The following is a 23,643-nucleotide window of genomic DNA, read 5'->3' as shown; positions in this document are numbered from 1 at the left end:
TACATCTACAATTGTAAATCAAACAGGCAAAATTCAATATTACCATTATTCCAAATGGAAATATTCTAGCAAAACACTCAAGTCCTAACAAAGGAATCCAAGATTTAAAATTAAGAGGAAAAACAAGGAAATAATTATAAGAAAGAACACTTATGAAGGGAGTGCTAAATTTCTAAAGCTATCTAGAAGATCTTTTAGACGCAATAAAAGCCGATAGCTGTTGGGGTTCCAGGAAAACATATTTAACAGAGTCAAACCTAACAATACATTTATATGGATACCTCAGAAAGAATACCCCTCCTAGCTGTTGAATTGCTGGTTTGATAATAAGGAACTGTTTTCGTTTACGTTGAGTTTCTCTAGAGAGATCAGGAAACAAGGAAATTTTTAAACCCAAAAACAGTGTATCCCTATGTTGAAAAAACATTGAGAACAACCACTGTTTATCATGTGGCAACGCCACAGTTGCCACCAAAGTGGCCGCTGTGGCTAATTCAGTGTCTGAAGTCTCTAGAAATTGTGATAAATTTTCAGGTCTTTGTTCCTGTTGATTTTGTTGAATAGTATTTTTGTTAGGAAGATAATATACTTTAGTAAAGGGTGGAATATTCTCCTGAGGAATTCCCAAATTTTCCCTCAAATATCTTTTCAGCATTTCAGCCGGTTGAATCATCTGAATTCTTGGGAAATTTACGAATCTCAAGTTAAGGTTTCTCATATGGTTCTCGTACATTTCAACTTTAAGTCTTAAATTTGTAATATCTTTTACCATCGTCATTTGAAGATTTTCAATTTTTTTTGTTTCTTGTTCTAACTTATCCATGCGATTTACCAAAACTTGTTGAGTTTTTTCATTCTGTTCCACCCTTTGTTCTAAGGATTTTAATTTCTGAGATCCTTTAACTACTTGAGCAAGAAATAATTTCCCCAGTTGGGACATTAATTCCCAAAGGGAATCTAGAGTTACCTCCACAGGCTTGTTAGACAGCTCCGCCGGAAATATGCTTTCCCAGTCTTCCACCGGCTCTCCGCTTTCGTCTCTTTCCCCTGCTTCTTCACTCGATCTTGTTCGTCCCGCCTCATCTAGTTGAAACTGATTACCCAGTGCAGATCCCGTGCGTTCTTGAGCCAGGCCTTGCTCTCCTTGAAGCGGCGAACTTGTGATCAGCGGTTGCGGGGGCGGAGCTCTATGATCGGGGCTTAAAGTTGTCTCCAGCCCGGAGGACGCCATCGAGTCCTCCAAAACAGCGGCGTCCAACAAGGGCCCTCTCCCGATCTGCATTGCAGTTCCCTGCTGGCTCACAAACCGATCCATCGGTCCGGTAATCGAAGGAGGTAGTGGGGTAAATCGGGCACTACTCTTCCCTCTTCGTTTAGGCATAATGGCAGAGAGGAATCAGAGCGTACAGCTAAACATAAGTGCTAGCGGCCATCTTGGATCCAATTTAGCCTTTTAATAATTTTTCTCTCTTATTGTAATTCATTATCTTTTGTAAACCACTTTGGACCAAATGCTGGGATTAAGCGGTTTATAAGTAAGTAGATTAGATTTGATTAGATTGATTTTTAAATCAGCCCATGGTGTCGTGTTTGAAAAAAATAAGCTGACTGCCACAGGCTGCGTATTGACTGCTATGCTTTTATACTATTTGATTGTAGGTATGATGAATTATGAGTTTTGCATTTGAGCACATTTGTAGAATGTTAGGTTTATGTTTTTACTCTTCTTTCTTTGTTCGTATAAATTACTCTGTGTGTACTTTGTAAACCACTCAGAATTTAAGCTGTGCAGTACAAAAATATTTTAAGAATTTAACACACTGCTCCCCTCTCTTAAGACGATCACTGCTGCTTACAAACAACCTATAATCAGGAATTTAAATGTGAAATGAGTTGAGGAAGTAATGGCGGGAGGTAGGGTAGAATGGTCATTCCTCGCAGTTCCTGAAATGTGGACAGATTATCCTATTTCACTGCCAACGTATCAGAGCATTGACTGTGGTTTTATCATCTTTTTTTCTTGTAAAATATTTCCAAATATCTTGGCGGCCTCCGTGGCGCAGCCCCAGTGAATGGTCAAACCAAACCCACCATGGCCATAATTATGTATCACCTGGACCGTATTGCTTCCGTATGTAAGAGCTTCTCTTTCCAGCCGAACTTTGTTTCGCACTGGTCGTAAACCGGACCACTCGGTCACAATTTTTGCATTCTTCAAACTGGGCACCAACTGGCAGCAATCTTCCCAAACAGTTTTGTGATCCTTTGAGTTGTTCTGCTCACTCCAGTTTCCCAACTGGAAAATCCCTCCCAGTGTCACCAGTTGGCTCCCTGGAATAATGTATGGTGTGGTATAGACACTGGTATGGAAATCATGCGTTAAAATAAAGTGCTTCATCCAAGGGGCGAAAACCTGTATAATTTGGCCTCGGTCTGGTTTTAAATCTGGGTCTGGTTGCAGATCTCCTGCACGTATTCCCGTGCAATTAAATATAACGTCTGTACCTTCTCTGGCCACCTGTTCAAAGGATTCAATCTTCTTGAGGAAGAACTGGACTCCCCGTTCCTTTAACTTATTCATAAGCTACGGTAAGTAGCTCTTTCCTTCGATCATCAGTGCAGTGTTAAACCAGCCATAACTGTAACCAGGAAACAGCGCAAGTTCCTTTGATGTCAGATTCCTAAATCCCAGAACGCTCTCCTTCCAAGAGGGAGGTGGAGCTGATTCCTTTAAGAGATTGTAGCCAGACTGCAGGAATACTCCCATTTTATCTGCTTCTTCGGTGTTAACATAGTCCAGTAGATAATCAAACGTCTCCCTGTTCCATTTAGTTTCTTGAGTGTTCCCCTTATCATATAAATAAGGTTGCCACAACCCAGCTGCTCCATCGCTAGTGGTCAGAGGCGTGTAGGTGTCCGCGTACACTTTGATCACCAGTGGATTCACTTTGGCGTGATCTTGCTCATGGATGCAGAGGGCAGTGGACAGTCCAATCACGCCCGCTCCGATCACAGTTACGTGCATCTTTCGGACTCCTAAACTCCTGACTACGAAAGCCGTGCATGGCAGGGCTCGTCTGGAGATCATCAGCGGTTCGCAGTATCTTTTAGTCTCACAATTCCCTTTTTAGCCATTCTCCTTTCACTTATATACCTGAAGAAATTTTTGTCACCCCTCCTTACATTTCTAGCTATTTGTTCTTGCACTTTTGCCAGATGTATCTCTCTCTTGGCTTCTTTCAGTTTCATCCTGTATTCCTCCTCGTGTTCCTTTTCTTGAGTTTTTGTGTATTTCCGGAACGCCAACTCTTTAGCCTTTATTTTCTCAGCCACTTGCTTGGAGAACCATATCGGTTTACTTTTTCTCTTGCTTTTATTTACTTTCCTTACAGGTTCGTGGCCCTATTTATAGCTTCTTTCAGCCTGGACCACTGTCCTTCCACTTCTCGTACTTCCTCCCAGCCCTTCCTCAGGTATTCCCCCATTTTACTAAAGTCAGCACACTTGAAATCCAGAACTTTGAGTTTTGAGTGGTCGCTCTCCACTTTAGCTGTAATATCAAACCAAACCATTTGATGGTCACTGTTGCCCAGGTGGGCACCCACTCGGATATTTGACATGCTATCCCCATTTGTGAGCACCAGATCCAGTGTCGCTCCCTCCCTCGTGATCAAAGGCTACAGAATAGAATTCAATGCCCCGATAAGAGACGTGTTTGTGGAGTCCCGATGCGGTTCTGCCGCCAAACGGGCGGCGGTAGAGGAGACCTTGCAAGTCTTGATTCACATTGGGGCGGTTTCCCCCGTGCCTCCCGCCGAATGCGGCTCTGGCCGTTACTCCATTTACTTCGTGGTGCTGCAAAAAGGAGAGTCTTTTCAGCCTATCCTAGACTTAAAACAAGTCAACAAGTCTCTGAACGTGCGGCATTTTCACATGGAAACCCTGCGCTTCGTTATAGCGGCGTTACAGCCAGGAGAGTTTCTCACGTCTCTGGACCTGAAAGAAGCTTACTTGCACATACCAATTTGGCCCCTGCACCAGAGGTTTCTGCATTTTGCGGTGATGGGAAAACATTTCCAGTATCGGGCCCTGCCTTTTGGCCTTGCCACAGCTCCCCAAACCTTTTCCAAGGTAATGGTGGTAGTAGCTGCTTTTCTCAGGCGAGAGGATATCTGGGTTCACCCGTACCTAGACGACTGGCTCATCAGAGCAGACTCTGTAGAAGAGAGTCATCAGGTTACAGCCAGAGTGGTCTCAGTACTGCAATCTCTGGGCTGGGTCGTCAATATAGCCCAAAGTCACCTGACCCCCTCTCAATCGCTAGAATATTTGGGGGTCCGGTTCGACACAGCCTCGGGGATGGTCTTCCTACCCGAGCAAAGGCGTTGCAAGCTTCAGAACCAGGTCCGTCTGCTCCTGAGGATGCCTCGCCTGCGAGCTTGGGACATTGTCCAGCTGTTGGGGTCGATGACGGCCACTTTGGAAGTGGTGCCTTGGGCGAGAGCGCACCTGAGATCTCTGCAGTGCTCCCTGCTTCAACGCTGGTCTCCAGTATCTCAGGATTATCAATGCAGACTCACGTGGCTCCCTGCAGCCCGGCTCAGTATGGAGTGGTGGCTCTCAGACAGCATGCTGCGGCGAGGAATGCCGCTAGCGCTCCCTGATTGGTGCCTGGTGGTAACAGATGCCAGCCTGAAGGGCTGGGGTGCACATTGCTGGGGAAGGGCTGGGGTGCACATTGCTGGGGAAGGCATGCCCAGGGTCTTTGGACACCTGAGGAGTCGGAGTGGTCCATCAATCGCTTGGAGTTGAAAGCGATTTTCCAGGCGCTTCTGGCCTTTCAATTGACCCTGGAAGGATTGGCTGTCAGAGTTCTGTCGGACAACATGACAGCAGTGGCCTACATAAATTGCCAAGGAGGCACTCAGTGCATAGCACTAGCTGCGCAGGCCGCCCAGATTTGCCACTGGGCCGAGCTTCATCTGCAGTTTCTGTCAGCAGCTCATATTGCAGGTCAAAGCAACGTGCAAGCCGATTATCTGAGCAGGAATCAAATTGACCCAGCGGAATGGGAACTTGCAGGCGAAGTATTCCTGCAGATATGTGCCAAATGGGGAAAGCCCATAATGGATCTTATGGCGTCAAGCACAAATGCCAAGGTCCCGTGCTTCTACAGCAGACGGAGAGATCCTCGTTCGTCAGGGTTGGATGCCTTGGCTCAACCCTGGCCTCAGGGCCTCCTGTATGTGTTCCCTCCATGGCCCTTGATAGGGCGAGTACTCCTGCGAATTCGGCTACACTAAGGAGAGGTGGTTCTCATTGCCTCGGATTGGCCCAGGAGGCCGTGGTATGCGGACCTCCGGTGGATGCTGGTAGAGGATCCCCTGCCGTTACCTCTGGTACCCAACCTGTTGTCACAGGGCCCGGTGACCATGGAGGACGCCTGCCACTTTGGTCTTACGGCATGGCTATTGAGAGGGCGCAATTGAGAGACAAGGGATATTCCAGTAAAGTCATTTCCACTCTCCTACAGGCCTGCAAGCGTTCCACTTCTGTGGCTTATGCCAGGATTTGGCGCCACTTTGAGGCTTGGTGTGCTTCTAAAGCGATCACACCCATGCGGGCTTCTGTCTCGCCGATACTTGACTTTTTGCAGGATGGTATACAAAAAGGCTTGGCCTATAATTCCCTGCGTGTTCAAGTGGCAGCCTTCGCATGTACGTTTGTACGTTTGGGAAGCTTGCCAGGTGCCCTTGGCCTGGATTGGCCACTGTCGTGGACAGGATGCTGGGCTCGATGGACCCTTGGTCTTTTCCCAGTATGGCATTACTTATGTACTTATGTACTTATGTTTTCGAGGGAAGGTCTCTGGCCTCTCTCTGGCTGCTTGCCCGGATCTAACACGTTTTCTTAGAGGGGTGCTTCGGCTCCGTCCTCCCGTGCGGGCTCTGTGTCCGGCCTGGAACCTGGGGTTAATTTTATTTTAAATCTTTTTTATTAACTGGTATTCGCATAAAAGATACATTCATGTACTGCAACCATAGCACATCACAATGTAATACAACATGTTAACTTCTGATAACTATTACCATCAACATGATATCTGGGTATTTCTTTTGAACAACCTTATGCTACCTCCTCCCTCCCCTCCCTTCCCCTTCCCATCCCTTTTCCTTTTACCCCTCCCCCCCTCCCCCCCCCCCTCCCTCCTCTACTCCTCAAGTTAGTGGCATTCTGGGCATAGCAGGACGTTTCAAGTATCACTATGTTCAACAATTAGAAGTTTGCTCCTGGCTGCTGGTTGAAGAGTGTCCCAGAAATTACTCCAGGTGTTTGTCAGTTGTCTACCCGCTTCTGTTTCAAAGTCTTGCACTCCACGTCTCTCTAATTTCAACATCTCTATTATTTGTACCCTCCATTGGGCCAGTGTTGGGCTGGCACTCTCTCTCCAATTTGTCAGTAGTACTCTTTTCCCCTGCAGCATAGCTCGTTGCAAAAACCCCTTCAAGCCCGGCACTCAGAGACTTACATTTTTAAAATCTTCAAATAAAAGCAAGGGTTGTAAAGGCACTGTACAGTTCCAATACTTCTCAATGGCTCCCACCACCGCTTTCCAGAAGCTGTGTACCTGCGGGCATAACCAAAACATATGACTCAGAGTAGCTGGATCTTGTCCACATTTCAAGCATGCCCCAGAGGCTCCGAACTTTGCCTTATATGCTCGATTAGGCGCCACATAGAGTCTCAGCGCGAACTTATATTGCAGCTCCCAGTCACGAGGAAACGTGACACTTTTCCGTGTACTAGTCAGAAACCCTGTGAACAGAGTCTCCGTGACTTCCTCCCTTAGGTCTATCGTCCACTTCTGTGCATAACTTCTGTAATCTATGCCCTCCGTCGAGTCTAGGAGGTTTCTGTGAAAGAATCTCAGCGGCACCACACTCTGGGCCCCCAGAGTCAGCGCCGAACTTATTATCTCCTGCACATCTTCGCATAAGTTCATCCAGCCCAATGAGTGAACATAATGTCTCACTTGGTAATATGCAAGGGAGTCCGCTCTCGGTAGCCCAAACTCTTGCTGCAGCTCTGACAATTTCTTAAGTTTACCTTCCTCATCCAGTATCTGGTATAGGTATTGAATCCCCCGGGAATGCCATTCAGCAAAGGTCCTTGAAGAGGTCCCCACTGGAAAGTCCGGGTTATGTTTTAATGGCAGAAAGGGCGTTGCTGCAGAAGAGAATCTGTGCCGCCGGCACAGCCATCTCCATGCTTCTCTTGCTGAGCTGACGAATGGGTTTTTCCTGATTTCCATCTGCGGCCTCTTCCCTGTGGTGTGTAACAGCCATCCCAGGTGCTCCTTGGGAGACAGCAAGGTCTCTATGTCAGTTGGCGTGAAGTTCTGCGTACCAGCCAGCCAGTCTCTAATGTGCCTTAGTATACAGGACACCACCAATATCTTATATTCAACAACCCCATACCCCCATGAGCCCTAGGCTTCTGCAATCCCATCATTGGCAGTCTGGGGCGCCGGCCCCTCCACAGGAATTCCTGAATCAGTTGAGACAACCTCCGCTCCTCCCTCCTCCGCAAATATAGTGGCAACATTTGGAATAAATAAAGCCACTTGGGCGCTATCATCATATTAAAGAGCGCTATGCGGCCTATTAACGAAATGGGATAGGCGCCCCAGAGCTGCAAAAGCCTTCGAGTCTCCATCAGTGGAAATACATTCAATTTATACAGAGCTGACAGGTCAGCTGACACCCGAACCCCTAGATATTTGATATTGCCTTCTGCCCACCCCAAGGGGAATTCCCCGTTCCAGCTGTCCTTTATTCTCTCTCCCAATGGCAGCCCCTGCGATTTTGTGAGATTAAGCTTAAAGCCCGAAAGGTTCCCATACCTTTGCAGCACCTCTAAAAAACAGTACAGGGATGAGTGGCCTGCATCCAGCAGCAATAATAGATCGTCTGCATATGCAAGAATTTTCGTTGCTACCCCTTGGATTCTTATTACCCGTATCCCCTCTTCTGCCCGCACCTTGCACAGCAACGGTTCCAAAGAGAGCACAAACATCAAAGGGGACAAGGGGCAGCCCTGCCGTGTCCCACACTCTATGTCTAGTTCCCGGGTTCTGACCCCATTAATTATAAGCATTGCTTTCGGTGAAGAATATAGTGTTCGTATGGCCTGCAGATACCAGCCCGTTATCCCCACCCATTGCAAAGTTTCAAACATGAAGGGCCAGAGCACCCTGTCAAAAGCGCGCTCTGCGTCTAGACTAACTATAAGACCACCCTCTCCTTCTACTGCCACGTGGATCACAGCCGCTAACAACTTGCGTACATTGAGCACTGACTGTCGACCTCTAACAAAGCCCACCTGGCTTTCATGGCACGCCGGGGCAGCAGAGGAGCCAGTCTATCTGCTAATATTCGTGACAAGATTTTGAGGTCTACATTAATCAATGATATCGGCCTGTACGATCCAGGGCTCAACAGGTCTCTCCCTCCCTTTGGTATTAGGCTGACTAATGCTGTGTTCGCCTGTGGGAGTAAAGTCTCTTGTTCTGTCACCTCCATATAATATTCCCACAGCGGCCCTACAAGCTGATTCCCCAATAATTTATAAAATTCACCCGAATAACCATCTGTTCCGGGTGCCGAGTACAGCTTTAATGCTTTAATAGCTTTCTGGATTTCCTTAGCCGTTATCGGCTCATTTAACCCTGCTGCCTCCTCCGCAGTGAGTTGTGGCAACTCCGATTTTCTCAGATAGGTTCTTATTGCCTCTAAGTCCCCTTTCCCCCCTTGATACAACGCTGCAAAATGACTCCAGAGTGTCTCAGCTATTTCTTCTGCCCTTATCTTCACCTGCCCCGCACTATCTTTAATTGCCGCAATAAAGTGAGGTCTATGGGCTCCTTTCACCATCCTCGCTAAGCGCCCCCCACTATGTCTCCATATTTGTGCATCTTGTATTTCCTATATATTAGTGAACGGGTCATTTGCTCATGTAATATCTCGTTCAGCGCTGCTCGTGCCACCATCAGCGATTCGTAATTCCCTGTTGTAGGTGACTTTATATGTCGCCGCTTTGCCTCTCTAAATTGGTACTCTCTGTCTATAATACCTTTTGCAATGCGGCGGTTGCGCTGACTTACATATGCAATTATGTGCCCCCGCAACACTGCTTTTGCAGCTGCCCAGAAAAGCACTGGGTCATCTGCATGCTGAGCATTAAAGGTGCAGTATTCTTCCCATTTAGTGAGCAAGTACTTCTTAAATTCTGCAGAGGGGTATAGGTAAGCTGGGAACCTCCAATTCACCTGTGCTCTATAGTATGGCTGCGCTTCAAAATCCACCATATCATTGCGTGTCTGAGAGGCCCTCCGGCCCTATTTGCACCGCCTGTACCTGGCTAAAGAGTTCCTGCGAGAGGAGGATATAATCTAATCTAGAGTGGGTCCTATGGGCCCTAGAGATGTGTGTGTAGGCCTTCTCCTCTAGATTCAGCAGCCGCCACGCATCTACCAGTCCCGCTAACCTGCAGAAGGACTCCGACAATGATGGACTAGATGGGGTCCCTTTGTGTTTAGGCCCAGAGCGATCCATCTCCCAGTCAAACACCTGATTCATATCCCCTGCCACTATTATGGGCAATTCTGCATACTGTTGGCACTTAGCCAATAGCTGAGAGTAAAAAGCCTTACTCGATCCTGTAGGTGCATAAACTGCTATCAAGAGCCGATCCCTGCCTTGTAGTTTGAGTTTGACCCCCACATATTTTCCTTCTTTATCTTTAAATAACGGTGTAACTTGGCAAGCTAGGGCTTGTGAATTAAGATAGCCACCCCTCCCTTTCTACCGCTTGCTGGGTAACAGTGCAGTTCCATATCATCAAGCTGATCAATCCATAGACTGGTGGGTTGTGTCCATCTACCAGCAGGTGGAGATAGAGAGCAAACTTTTGCCTCCCTATATGTGGTCATGTGCTGCCGGAAACTCCTCAGTATGTTCTCTATCTCAGCAGGTGGTGGTCACACACAGCAGCAGCTCTGGCTAGGCCTCCAAGCCTAATCCTTAGGTTTTGTTGAGGCCTGGGGTTGAGGGCTCTTCTTGAGCAAGTGCAAACCTGGTGGCGCCAGGTCCCTCCTTTTCTCCCCCCTCCCGCTGGCTCCGTTAAAAAAAAAAAAAATATATATTTTTAAACGTCTTTTTAAAGGCGTTTTAATTCGACGTTTCTTTAAACGTTCATTGCAGCTACTCACTGGGACACCAGTTCGTTACAGCTCGGAGCGGCAAGCAGGTAATTTTACCTTTTTATAGCGGGCAGGGGGTTCCCCGATTCTTCTCCTCGTGGCAATGGCGTCGGAGGGCGAGGGCGCAAAGGGTCACTCCCCGGATCGCTGGAGCGCTTCTAGAGGGGATGCGGGGGTTTTACAACCTGATTCGCCCTTGATGGGTGATAGTTTAGTGACCGATGAATGTCCCGGTCGTTCCTCCGGCGTGGCGGTTTTTTTCCCGCCATAAAGCCCATCCCCCGCTCCTCGCCTCCGCCATCTTGGCCGGCCACGCGGCTCGGACGGCTTCTTCGGGGCCGCCCTTGAGGTTGGAGACATTAATGCCATGAATGCCCTTAATTTGGGCGACGGCCACAAAAGCGGCTAAAGTTAGCGCCGTTCTTCCCGCGCGGCTCCTTCACGGAGTTTCGCGCCGGACCCATTTTGGATGCGCAGCATGTCTCCTCCCCCGCTATTGCGAGCGCCGGTTGAGAGTGCTGTCTAGGGCTGCTGCCCAGGCTGCGGAAGTGCACAGTCTGGGGGGTTCTCCCCCGAGTTTGTTTTGCTGCTGCATCAGGCTTTCCTCATGCAAAACGCTGCCCTGCTCCCTCTTCTGATAAAGAGGTTGAGGTTCCCAGAGGTAAACGCCCTCGGCGTTGATTTCCAGGCCTTGGAGGACCTTTTGTCTCCTCCGATGTAGATGAGGGCAGCGTTGTCTGAGGTCTCCCAACGATCCTTTGCGGATTCCTTGGAGAGGATAGATCCCCGCTCGGCTGGGAGCGGATGACCCCTCTGCAGCGCGGCTTTTTAGCCCAGAGGATTTGCCCAACCTGTTGTTACAGGCCATGGACACTGTTGAAGATTTCCTCTCCGGAGGACGTCTCTCCCTCAGCCCCTGTTGGCTCTGCCATTATGCTGGGGACGAAGCGCCCGCCTAGAACCTTCCACGTGCATGATGCCATGCACACCTTAATTGCGGCTCAATGGGATGTCCCGGAAACGAGCCTTAAAGTGGCTAGGGCTAGGTCCCGCCTCTATCCTTTGGCTGTGAGTGAACGTGAGGCTATCGTGGCCTACCGTGGATTCTTAATCACTGCGGTGACTAAGAAAACGGAGTTGCCGGTGGAAGGTGGCACGGGCCCTAAAGGACCCCAAGACAGAAGATTGGAGGCGGCCTTAAGGTCGTCCTTTGAGGGCAGCTGCTTTAAGTTTGCAGGCCTCAGTTTGCGGCTCCTATGTGGCCAGGGCGTGCCGGACTATGGTGCAGCGGGCTTCCCCCTCGGATCATTCCTTGAGGCTGATTGGCCGGCCCTGGAATCGGGCTTAGCCTATTTGGCAGACTTGCTGTATGATGTCTGGAGAGCCTCAGCTAAAGGCATGGCTCAGACAGTCTCTGCGCGGCGGTGGCTTTGGCTGAAACATTGGTCTGCTGACCACGTCCTCTAAATCCCGCCTGGCTAGATGCCTTTTAAAGGCAAGCTGCTCTTTGGGGTCGAGCTGGACAAAATCGTGACCGATCTCGGCACGTCTAAGGGCAAGAAATTACCAGAGGTCAGGGCTCGGGTTATAGTACTCGTCCCGATACCTCCAGAGGACGGTTGCAGGAAGCCCATCGGTACCGCCGGGGCAAGTCGGGTTCCTCTGCCCCCCTCTCCTTCAAGAGGAATTTCTCCCCAAGCAGCATTCCTTTCGCAGAGGACTGCCGTCCCGGAGGTGCTCCCTCCGGTCCTCCCCCAGGGTCTCGTACCCAATGACGGGGCCTTGGTCCACGCCCCAGTGCAGATTTGGCGGACGGCTGTCCTCGTTTTCTGGGCGAGTGGACCACTATAACTTCAGACGCGTGGGTGCTGGAAGTCATCAGAGACGGCTACAAGCTAGAGTTTCTGCCAACCCTTAAGAGACGGGTTTGTACTCTCTCCCTGCAAGTCTCGGTCAAGCTGTGGTAGTGCAGCAGACCTTGGACAACCTGATCCGCCTGGGTGCGGTCGTTCCGTGCCAAAAATCAGATTGGAAGGGACGTTACTCCATTTACTTTGTGGTTCCAAAGAAAGGAGGTTCTGTACGGCCTATCCTCGACCTCAAAGGGGTCACATGGGCCTGGAAAGTGAGGCACTTTCGCATGGAGACTCTCCGCTCTGTTATAGCGGCAGTGAAGGCAGGAGAGTTCTTGGCTTCCTTGGACATCAAGGAAGCGTACCTGCATATTCCCATCTGGCCTCCTCTCCAACGCTTTCTGCGTTTTACAGTCCTGAGACGACACTTCCAGTTCAGAGCCCTCCCTTTCGGGTTGGCTACTGCTCCGCGGACCTTTTCCAAAGTAATGGGGGTCATAGCGGCCTTCCTGCTAAAGGAAGGAGTACAAGTCCATCCTTATCTGGACGACTGGTTGATCCGAGCCCCCTCTTATGCAGAGTGCGGCAAAGCTATGGACCGGGTAATTGCTCTTTTGAGCTCCCTGGGATGGATCATCAACTGGAAGAAGAGCCAGCTGCGCCCGACTCAGTCCCTGGTGTATCTGGAAGTTCGATTCGACACTCAAGTGGGCAGAGTGTTCCTGCCAGACAATCGGATTGTCAAGCTTCAGGCTCAGGTGGACTAGTTCCTAGTAGCCTCTCCTATTCGGGCTTGGGACTACGTGCAGCTGTTGGGCTCTATGACGGCCACGATGGAAGTAGTGCCCTGGGCCAGGGCTCATATGAGACCACTACAGCTATCTCTGCTGCTGCGCTGGACTCCGATGTCGGAGGATTATGCTGTGCGCCTTCCCGTGGACCCAGCAGTGCGCAAGGCGCTGAGCTGGTGGACGCAGACAGACAAGTTGTCTGCAGGATTGCCTCTGGTGACCCCGGAGTGGATTGTCATCACGACAGACGCCTCTTTGATGGGCTGGGGAGCCCACTGCTTGGGAAGGACAGCGCAGGGGCTCCAGTCTCCTGCAGAGGCAAGTGGTCTATCAACCTCCTGGAACTCAGAGCCATTCGGTTGGTGTTATTGGAGTTCATCCCGGTACTGGTGTTGAAGCCTGTACGGGTCCTGTCGGACAATGCCACGGCTGTGGCCTATATCAACTGCCAGGGAGGTACCAAGAGCGCCCCTCTAGCCAAGGAGGCTATGAGTCTTTGCCAGTGGGCGGAAGCGAACCTGGAGCAGCTTTCAGCGGCCCACATTGCCGGAGTCATGAATGTCAAGGCGGACTTTCTCAGTCGCCATACCTTGGAGCCCGGAGAGTGGCAACTATCTGCTCAGGCGTTCTTGGACATCACGAAGCGCTGGGGCCAGCCGAGCCTAGATCTGATGGCGTCATCGGCCAATGGCCAAGTGCCGCGCTTTTTCAGCAGAGGACGGGACCCTCGATCCCTGGGAGTAGATGCTCTTCTCCAACAGTGGCCGACACAAGAGCTCCTCTATGTGTTCCCGCCCTGGCCCATGTTGGGCAGGGTGCTAGACCGGGTGGCAAAGCATCCCGGCAGGGTAATCCTGGTGGGTCCGGATTGGCCCAGACGTCCCTGGTATGCGGACTTGTTCAGGCTCTCAGTCGACGATCCTCTGCGGCTGTCAGTGGAGCAGGGCCTGTTACATCAGGGTCCCGTGGTGATGGAGGATCCCTCTCCCTTTGGTCTTACGGCCTGGCTATTGAGCGGCAGCGTCTGAGGAAGAAGGGCTTCTCAGACAAGGTCATCGCCACTATGCTGAGAGCGAGGAAGCGCTCTATTTCTACTGCTTACGCCAGGGTTTGGCGTATCTTTGCAGCATGGTGTGAAGCAGGCTCACTTTCTCCCTTCACTGCTCCAATTTCTTCAGTGTTGGCGTTCCTGCAAGAAGGTCTGGAGAAAGGCCTGTCGCTCAGTTCCCTTAAAGTCCAGGTAGCGGCTCTGGCTTGCTTCAGGGGCCGCCTGAAGGGTGTTTCCCTGGCTTCGCAGCCAGATGTGGTGCGCTTTCTCAAGGGAGTTAATCACCTGCGCCCTCCTCTGCACTCAGTGGTGCCTGCGTGGAATCTCAACCTGGTGCTAAGAGCATTGCAGAAGCCGCCTTTGGAACCCTTGTCGAGGGCATCTCTGAAAGACCTGACGTTGAAAGCAGTCTTTTTGGTGGCTATCACTTCAGCCAGAAGAGTTTCCGAGCTCCAGGCGCTCTCATGTCGAGAGCCTTTTCTGCAGTTCACTGAGGCAGGAGTGACTATTCGCACAGTGCCTTCCTTCCTGCCCAAGATTGGTTCTCGCTTCCATGTGAATCAGCAGCTCTGTCTCCCTTCCTTTCGTAGGGAGGACTACCCAGAGGAGTACTCTGCTCTTAAATATCTGGATGTGAGACGAGTCATCATCAGATACTTGGAAGTGACCAATGATTTCCGGACATCGGATCATCTGTTTGTCCTGTTTGCAGGTCCTCGTAAGGGTCTGCAGGCTGCTAAGCCTACAGTGGCAAGATGGGTCAAGGAAGCCATTGCAGCGGCTTATGTGGCCGCGGGGAAGGTGCCGCCTATCCAGCTGAAGGCTCACTCCACGAGAGCTCAGGCGGCCTCGATGGCAGAGGCCGGATCCGTCTCCTTGGAAGAGATATGCAAGGCGGCAACTTGGGCTTCGGCTCATACATTCTCCAAGCATTACCGTTTGACTGTGGCTGCACGGGCGGAGGCCCGGTTTGGAGCTTCAGTGTTGAGGTCAGGGATTTCTATGTCCCGCCCTGGGTGAGTACTGCTTCGGTACATCCCACCAGTCTATGGATTGATCAGCTTGATGATATGGAAGGTAAAATTATGTATAATCATACCTGATAATTTTCTTTCCATTAATCATAGCTGATCAATCCATAGCCCCTCCCAGATATCTGTACTGTTTATATTCTGGTTGAATTTTAGGTTCAAGTTTAGCCTTCAGTTACTTCAGGAGGACTTCGTGTTCAAGTTCTTCTTTCACTTGGATTCTTCAAGAGTTGAGACGAGTTTGTGTTACAGTGAGCTGCTGCATTCCTCTCCCCTCCGTTTTACGGGGCTGGATTGAGACATAAATTCTGCCGGCACTCCCTCCCGCTTCGTGCGGCTGTAGGGCAGCTTTGTACCCCTCCCGCTTCGGCGGTGTTAGGGTCAGTCAGCTCCTCCCGCGGTTGCGGTTGCAGGATAAGCCAGATCCCCCCGCATCGGCGGGTGTGGTGTCCCTCCCCTGCTCCGCGGGGATGAGCTGGACGGATTCCCCTCCCCCACTTGTGTGGGGATGAGCTGGGTTAATTCCCCTCCCCCGTTTCGGCGGTGGTGAGCTGGGCAGAGTGTCCCTTCGTGGGTGTAATTCTCTAAGTGCTGAGTCCTGCGGATGGAGCTTTGATATCGACATACTGAGGAGTTTCCGGCAGCACATGACCACATATAGGGAGGCAAAAGTTTGCTCTCTATCTCCACCTGCTGGTAGATGGACACAACCCACCAGTCTATGGATTGATCAGCTATGATTAATGGAAAGAAAATTATCAGGTATGATTATACATAATTTTACCTTCTCCCACCCATTGCCTCCTCAGCTTTTCACTTTCCTCTTGTGAGAGTCTGGTCTCCTAAATACAAGCTATTTAGGCCCCATGGCGTTTCAGAGCATCTAAGATCTTACTTTTCTTTACTGGGGACGTGACCCCACAGACATTCCAGGAGACCACCCGGACCTCTCCTCTCTGCTGCTTAGCCAGGAGCAGGACTTTGTTCCTCTATCGGTTCTCTTCCTATGCATCTCCGGGGGCGCCCAGCCTCCCCCCCAGAGCTTTGCGGTTCCCAACTATCAAATTCCCTTATCCTGCTTCTTGCGTACTGACCCTGACTATCCTGCCACAAATTCACTGTGTGTAGTATGCAACATAGTCCCATATTTCTGCCCCATAATCCCTCCCTCCTGCTCCCCCCTCCCCCCTTCCCTCCTTGCCCAATCCCATACAACTGTAATTCTGGGTCCATATTCCTACAGACCTAGAGTCACTTCAAAGCTAGTAGCCCCCCCCACCTCTGTAGCTTTTCCAAAGTACCCAGGATTCCACCCCCTACTATTATGGAATGCTTCCAACCCTCATTACACTGAAAAATGACAACTTCACAGTTTCCTTATCATACCTATACACAGGAACTTCACTTATCTTTGCTATTTGCATGGACATTATTCATATTGTTCTCTATTTTATTTATAAACGCAGAGGCCCCTGCCACTTCTTCGAAAGACCTCCATCGTCCCTCGTGCTTAATCTTGAGGATGGCTGGGTAAATCAGCATGAATTGTATGTGGGCCTCATGTAGTCTTTTGCAGAGCGGGGTAAAGTTTCTCCTCTTTCCCTGCAGTTGTGCCGAATAATCCTGGAATATTCTGACTGTGTGGCTTTCATATTGAGTAGTATCCCTCTTCATCCGGTATCCCTGCAAGATTTCCACTTTGTGCAGATAATTATGTACTTTAAGGATAATTGCTCTTGGAGCCTGCCTCCCTTCTTGCTTTCTGCCCACGCGGTGAATTCGCTCTAGGCATAGCGGTCCCGCGTGGTCCGAGAGCGCAAACTCTTCCTTTAACCATTTTTCTATTTTGGTGCACAATACGCCATCTCCCACTGATTCGGGGACACCGATGATCCGGAGGTTTGCTCTCCGTGACCGATTCTCGAGGTCATCTAAGGCAGACGCCATGCTTTCAATTTTCTCCAGCGCTCGCTCCAGCTTCTGAGAAGCTGGTGCCTCTGCATCCTCCAGCGCCGAGACCCTACGCTCTAGCTCCGTTGCTCTTTGGACTGTTTTACCCAGCAGGGTTTCCATATTTGCTAGCCGCCCTTCCAGCCGCTCCCATCTCGGCTCCATTGCCTTCTCCACCGCTGCGGTGAGTTGCGATAACTGTTCTAACGAGAACACAGGGGTTTCCGGCGCTTGCTTTATCTCCGCCGCGCTGTCCGCGCCTTGGGCCTTCTCCTTTTCCTTTTCCTGCCCTCTGATCGCCATTGCTTTCCCCGATGTTTCTACAAATTTGTCCATCTGCTGTGCGCTATTTTGTTGGATGCTCTCTTGATTCCCGTCCTGTGTTTATTTAGTTTGAGGTTTCAACGTTAAGTTAAGAGGTGTTGGGGTCTAAGAGAGCCTGAGAGCACATCTCACTCCCTCTACAGCATCACGTGACTCCTGGGGTTAATTTTGAAGGCCCTTCAGTGTTCGCCCTTTGAGCTGCTTAGGTGAGCTTCGGAGAAGGATGTGACCTTAAAGACGGTCTTTTTGGTGGCCGTGACATCGGCGAGACGGGTATCTGAGCTCCAGGTGCTGTCCTGTCAGACCCATTTCTGCAATTCTCAGAGTCCGGAGTAATGGTACGTACGGTGCTTTCCTTATTTATTTATTTATTTATTGCATTTGTATCCCACATTTTCCCACCTATTTGCGGGCTCAGTGTGGCTTACAATACATTGTGAATGATGGAAATACAATTAGTCACAGTATGATTATGGGTTACATTGTGAAGAGTTATGGAAAGACAAAGTCAAAATATCATCTGGGAATAGATCAATGGAATGTAACAATGGGGAAATGATAGGGCGATAGAACAATAGAATGCCTAAGGTGGTTTCAGCGTTTCACCTAAACCAGCCTAATTTCCTGCCCTCCTTTTCTAAAGAGGAGTTTCCAGAAGCCTATGGGCAGTTGCACCTTCTGGATCTGCGCATGTCAAATGCCTTCAGGACCTCTGACCATCTTTTTGTTCTTTTGTCAGGTCCGCGCAGAGGGTCTCCAGCGTCTAAGGCCACTATAGCCCGTTGGCTCAAAGAAGCTATCTTTTCAGCATATCTGCTATCTGGCCGGCCTCCACCTGAAGCCTTTAAGGTACATTCCACAAGAGCGATTTCCTCTTCTTGGGCTGAAACTGGAGCACTCTGTCTTCAAGAGATATGTAGTGCAGCTACTTGGGCTTCTAAGCTCTCGTTTGCCCGACATTACAGGCTGGATGTGGCTGCCAGGAGAGACGCGCATTTTGGAGCACAAGTGCTGGCGCGTGGTGTGGCTTGTTCCCACCCTATCTAGGGATTGCTTTGATACATACCATTTGTAATGGATTCATCTGCTTGATGACAAGGAAGGGAAAATTAGGTTCTTACCTTAGTAATTTTCTTTCCTTTAGCCATAGCAGATGAATCCATGAGCCCTCCCTCTGTGGTTCATTATGTGATTCATGTTAGTTTTATGTTCAGTTTTTCCTGTAGATATGTTCCCTCATTGGGAGAAGTTGGAAAACAGTCTTCAGGATTTCTGTTCAGTTACAGGAGGATGAGTTCATTCCCTCCAGGAGGATGAGTCCATTCCCTCCTTTGACTTATATCTCCAGTTTTGGGGCGTTCATCCGCTTTGAGGAAAGTTCATGATATTATGCCTTGTGGTGTAACACTGCTTTGGAAGCTTCAAATACTGAAGAGGCAGATGGAGCTAGCTGGCCATGAGGCACTATTGTTTTTCAGTGCTCTCTATCTCCCCCTGCTGATTGATGGACACAACCCACTCGTAATGGATTCATCTGCTATGACTAAAGGAAAGAAAATTACCAAGTTAAGAATCTAATTTTCCCATTCTCCGATGACAAGCAGGCTTACTACTACTACTACTACTACTTAGCATTTCTATAGCGCTACCAGGGTTACGCAGCACTGTACAAGTTTAAACATGGGGAAGGACAGTCCCTGCTCAAGAGAGCTTACAATCTAAAGGTAACAAACTATGTAGTCAGTGTAGGTATCATGAATGGGGAAGGTGGTTAGGCGCCAAAAGCAAGGGAGAAGAGATGGGCTTTGAGTAAGGACTTGAAAATGGGCAGGGAGGGCGCATGGCGTATGGGCTCGGGAAGTCTGTTCCAGGCATAAGGTGATGTGAGGCAGAAGGGGCGGAGTCTGGAGTTAGCGGTGGTGGAGAAGGGTACAGATAGGAGTGATTTGTCCTGAGAGCGGAGGTTACGGGTGGGAACATAGGGGGAGAGGAGGGTAGAGAGGTAATGGGGGGCTGCAGATTGAGTGCACTTGAAGGTCAATAGGAGAAGCTTGAACTGTATATGGTAGACGCAAGTGGGTAGACGCATCCCGCATCACACGGGTCATCAAATGCCATAGAAAAAAGAATGAGAGCTTTCTGGAGTGTGAGCAGCACTCCAACGCGCATGTGCGAGTGCCTTCCCACCCGCAGCGCTGCGCACCTTTGTTTCATTTTCTCCTTGTGAGAAGCAACGGCTCTCTTCGCTTGCTCCTCACACATCCAGGAGAGAGCTATTTGTGTGTCTTTCGGCGGTGTTTGCTACCCACTTTTACTTTTTTCTCTTTATTTTTTCAATTTGTCAAAAAAAAATCCCTTACAGTCTCTAGCTTTTTTTGCCCGCATTTTAAGTTTTTTTTTTTTTTTTTTGGGGGGGGGGGGGGGGCTCTTATTTTGTGCCGCCTTCCCCCTTTTTTTTAGGCACCATCGTGACTTTTAATTTCGCTGAAACCATTTTTCCTTCCATGTCATTGAAGACTCCCAGTGGCTTCAAATGTTGTACTCAGTGCAACTGGACCATCTTGGGAAGACACCCATTCTTGGTGTCAGCAGTGCCTCGGGCCTGACCATAGCCCTGCCAATTGTGTCCTTTGTCTTCGTATTTTTTTTTTGTTACATTTGTTCCCCGCGCTTTCCCACTCATGGCAGGTTCAATGCGGCTTACATGGGGCAATGGAGGGTTAAGTGACTTGCCCAGAGTCACCGTATGAAGAAAAGGACCCAAATTTCCTTAGAGGCTCTATGCAAGAAGATATTTGGGGCTAGATCTGGTTCTTCGATGTAGAGTGCTGCACCAACATCGGGAGTCACAGTAGGAATGGCTGCTGCAAGATGCTGAGACACTGGGAGCAGTGAGGCATCGAGTGGGTCTCCACCTGTCTCGAGGCTTCAAGCTATGCATGCCCCCCAGTACCGTCCATCGTTGGACTCGACCCCGAGGCGACGTGAGGATTCAACGTTGTCCTCGTCAGCACCGAGGCGCATGGGTGATGTACATTGGGCGAAGGCCATGAAGCACCATCACTGATCTCTATCGGCGTTCGGTCCTGGGAGCTCTGGGGTGCCGAGGGATTCAGCACCTGAGAAGTGTTGATGCCAAGAGGACTGCTCCCCCTCCATCCAGGAGGTGCAGATGCGTGCATCTCCTAGCAGCCAAGGTCCTGCTCCTGCACTGGTCCTTGCGGTTCTGCAACCTGAGCTGCCTCACAGCCTTTACCGATGGTGTCCCTCGATGAGCGTATCCGGGTCTTGCTGCCTGAGCTTCTGGAAGGCCTTATGAAGCGATGTGCATCTGCATCGGGGGTGCTTGTGCCTGCCATGCCTTATGTTGCAGCCCCGCCTGGCCCTCAGTCCGCTGTGTGGCCTCCGACGCCGCTTGTGGCCCCGCTGTCGACAGCCACCCAGGCTGGTACCTCTTCGACGTCGGTGGAAGAAGGTTCACCGAGACAAGATGGGAGCTGGCTCCTTGACACTGTTCTCGAGGGCTTGGGTCCTTGACGTCGAGGTGGGCCAGGTCTCGGACATCCCTGAGGGAAGTGATATCTGATACTGAAGAGGAATGCTCTTGGGAATCAAAAGAGGAGCCCCAGGTACATTTTCCCCGATGAGTCCTATGGGATCCCTTCTGAGCCCTCTCCTCTACCTGAGAGAAGACTGTTCCCACCTGAGAGCCTCCCATTCACCTCTTTTGTACAGGAAATGGCTGAGGCCATTTCATTCCCTGTAGAGGTCCTGGACTACCCCTCCCCTCCTAAGGAGGCAGTGACAGCTCCTGTCCACAAGGTACTTAAGGCAGTCCTTGTACGGAACTGGGCATCCCCTCTGTCCCTGTGGTCCCCAAGAAAATCGACACCCAGTATCAGATCCACTGGGAACCTGGGTTGGTGAGGTCTCAGTTTCCACATGACTCCATGTTGTTGGATGCCACACTCAAAAAAGCCAGGAATACTAGCTACTATGTCTCGGCTCCCCCAGGCAGAGAAGCTAGAACTCTGGACTCTCTTAGGAGAAAAATGTATCAGGCCACTACGCTCATCGCCCATATTCAGTCCTACCAGCTCTTCACGAGCATCTACTTGTCGAACTCGGTGCGGAAGCTGTCAGACTTGGTCGATGTGCTTTCTCCGGAGCAGGCCTAGCCGTTTCACCAGTTGGTCAAGCAGCAGAAGGCGTGTCACAAGTTCTTGGCCAGGGACACTTACGATACTTTTGATGTGGCATCCAGAATCTCTGCCCTACCTAGCAATGCGTAGACTCTCCTGGCTGAGTGTTTCTGACCTGGACAATTCTGTCAAGCAGAGGATGGTGGATGCCCCTTGCTGGGGGGATAATCTTTTTGGAGAGAAGGTCAAGGAGGTCGCTGACCACATTAAGAAGCACACATACTATGTCTTTTCTTTCCCGTCGGACGTCTTCTACAATTGCTACCTCATCCAGGAGGTATTTTGGTAGGTCGCGGAGTGCCTCCTATTCCTATTGCAGGTGTAGGTACACTTCTGCAGCTCGCCAGCCTGCTCAGGCTCAGTCCCAGCGTGCTTGTTCTCATCAACAGCATGATCTCAAGGTCCCTGCTGCTCCCCAGCAAAAGCAAGGGGACCAGCTTTTGACTGGCTACAACAGAGCATAGCTACAGTAAGTGTCCGTCCTGGATGACTTGCCGGTTGGGGGGAGGTTAATGTTTTTTCACCAAAAGTGGCCTCTCATAACCTCCGACCGGTGGGTTCTTCAAATAGTCCAGCTCAGATACACCCTCAATTTGCTTTCCAAATCTCCAAATTGTCCACCGAGAGCCCATTCTTTCAGCTCTCAGCACAAGCAAGTGGTTGGGAGGCGGGGCTGGTGGTTGGGAGGTGGGGATAATGCTGGGCAGACTTATACGGTCTGTGCCCTGAAGAACACAGGTACAAATCATAGTAGGGTATACACAAAAATTAGCACATACGAGTTATCTTGTTGGGCAGACTGGATGGACCGTGCAGGTCTTTTTCTGCCGTCATCTACTATGTTACTATGTTACTTGCAGAGGAACTCTCCGCCCTTCTAAAGGCCAATGTAGTCGAATCCATTCCAGCAGGGGAAGAAGGGCAGGGATTCTATTCCAGGCACTTCCTTGTGCAGAAAAAGACGGGGGGGGGGGGGGGGGATGCATTCCATCCTAGACCTAAGGGCCCTGAACAAATTCCTAGTCCGAGAAAAGTTCAGGATGGTTTCTCTGGGCACCCTTCTTTCTGTGATTCAGGAAAAGGATTGGCTATGCTCTCTGGACTTAAAGGATGCATATACACACATCCTGATACTTTCAGTCCACAGGAAGTATCTTTAGTTTTGGCTGGTAACACATCACTTTCAGTACCGCGCGTTGCCTTTTGGCCTCAAGTCATCTCCCAGGGTCTTTACCAAGTGCCTAGCAGTAGTCGCAGTGTCTCTACGCAGACTGGGAGCCCATTTGTTTCCTTATTTCGACGATTGGCTGGTGAAGAGCGCCTCCGAGGACGGTGCTGGGGAGTCCATGCGGATAACTATTCAGGTGCTTGAATTATTAGGGTTCGTGATCAACTACCACAAGTCCCATCTTCATCCTGTTAAAGAATTGGAGTTCATAGGAGCCCTGCTCAATACGAAGAATATCCGAGCTTACCTCCTGGGGGTGCATGCAGACAATCTTCTTTCATTAGCGTCCAAGGTTCAGACATCACAGCAGGTCACAGCTTGGCAGATGTTGAGATTGTTGGGCCACATGGCTTCCACAGTATACATTACACTCATGGCATGTCTACACATGAGGTCTGCTCAATGGACCCTGGCTTCTCTTTTTATTTTTTTAAATGTTTTTATTATGAAGAGAAACAAACCATACAAGAGTATAAGGAAAACACACATTACCAAAGGTACAGACAGCAAAATCAATTTCCATAGTCCAAATACACAATTGCAAAACTGTGGTATATATTGGTAAATACCTCTTACTGTAAACAAACCTAACCAGAATGCTCTGCTTGTGTGCACTCCTTCCCGTTTGCGGACCAGGTACTTGTCCTGAGACTGAAACAGGCTGCCTCTCCTCTTCTTTTTTGTGTTTATCCCTCCCCCTGCCCTTGTCCCTCCCCCCCTACCTATCCCCCTCTCCTCGGATCTGGTACTAGATCTACTAGAATTGTGCAATGTTAGTAACGATGCTCCAATTAGTGAGCAAGTAATGTGCGAGCACGATAGAGTGGGCGCCTATGATATCAGCACCCTCCATTTCCTCCATAATTCTACATAGCCAGCATCCCTTACACGATGTATGTCCGTATCCATGTCCCCCTGTTCCCATCCTGCCATCTGTGTTATGCTAGCCTGCCAT

The 23,643-nt window shown here is 49.9% G+C and overlaps 2 protein-coding genes across 2 annotated transcripts in view; one reads left to right on the top strand and one right to left on the bottom strand.

Annotated features, from left to right (window-relative positions):
• Positions 1-23,643, top strand: part of PAK2 (p21 (RAC1) activated kinase 2) — a 745,824-nt gene that overhangs the window by 168,844 nt on the left and 553,337 nt on the right.
• LOC115479103 (D-amino-acid oxidase-like) lies at positions 1,738-22,477 on the bottom strand. Its single transcript, XM_030216852.1, is given in 4 exon segments — positions 1,738-3,044; positions 5,551-5,558; positions 11,797-11,800; positions 22,474-22,477. A coding segment is annotated over 1 exon segment (1,041 nt). The 5' UTR covers positions 3,026-3,044; positions 5,551-5,558; positions 11,797-11,800; positions 22,474-22,477; the 3' UTR covers positions 1,738-1,984.

The sequence above is a fragment of the Microcaecilia unicolor genome, chromosome 10, assembly GCF_901765095.1.
Source record: "Microcaecilia unicolor chromosome 10, aMicUni1.1, whole genome shotgun sequence".
NCBI lineage: Eukaryota > Metazoa > Chordata > Amphibia > Gymnophiona > Siphonopidae > Microcaecilia > Microcaecilia unicolor.
The sequence above is the reverse complement of the archived record's forward strand: the minus strand, read 5'-3'. Positions and strand labels throughout refer to the sequence as shown.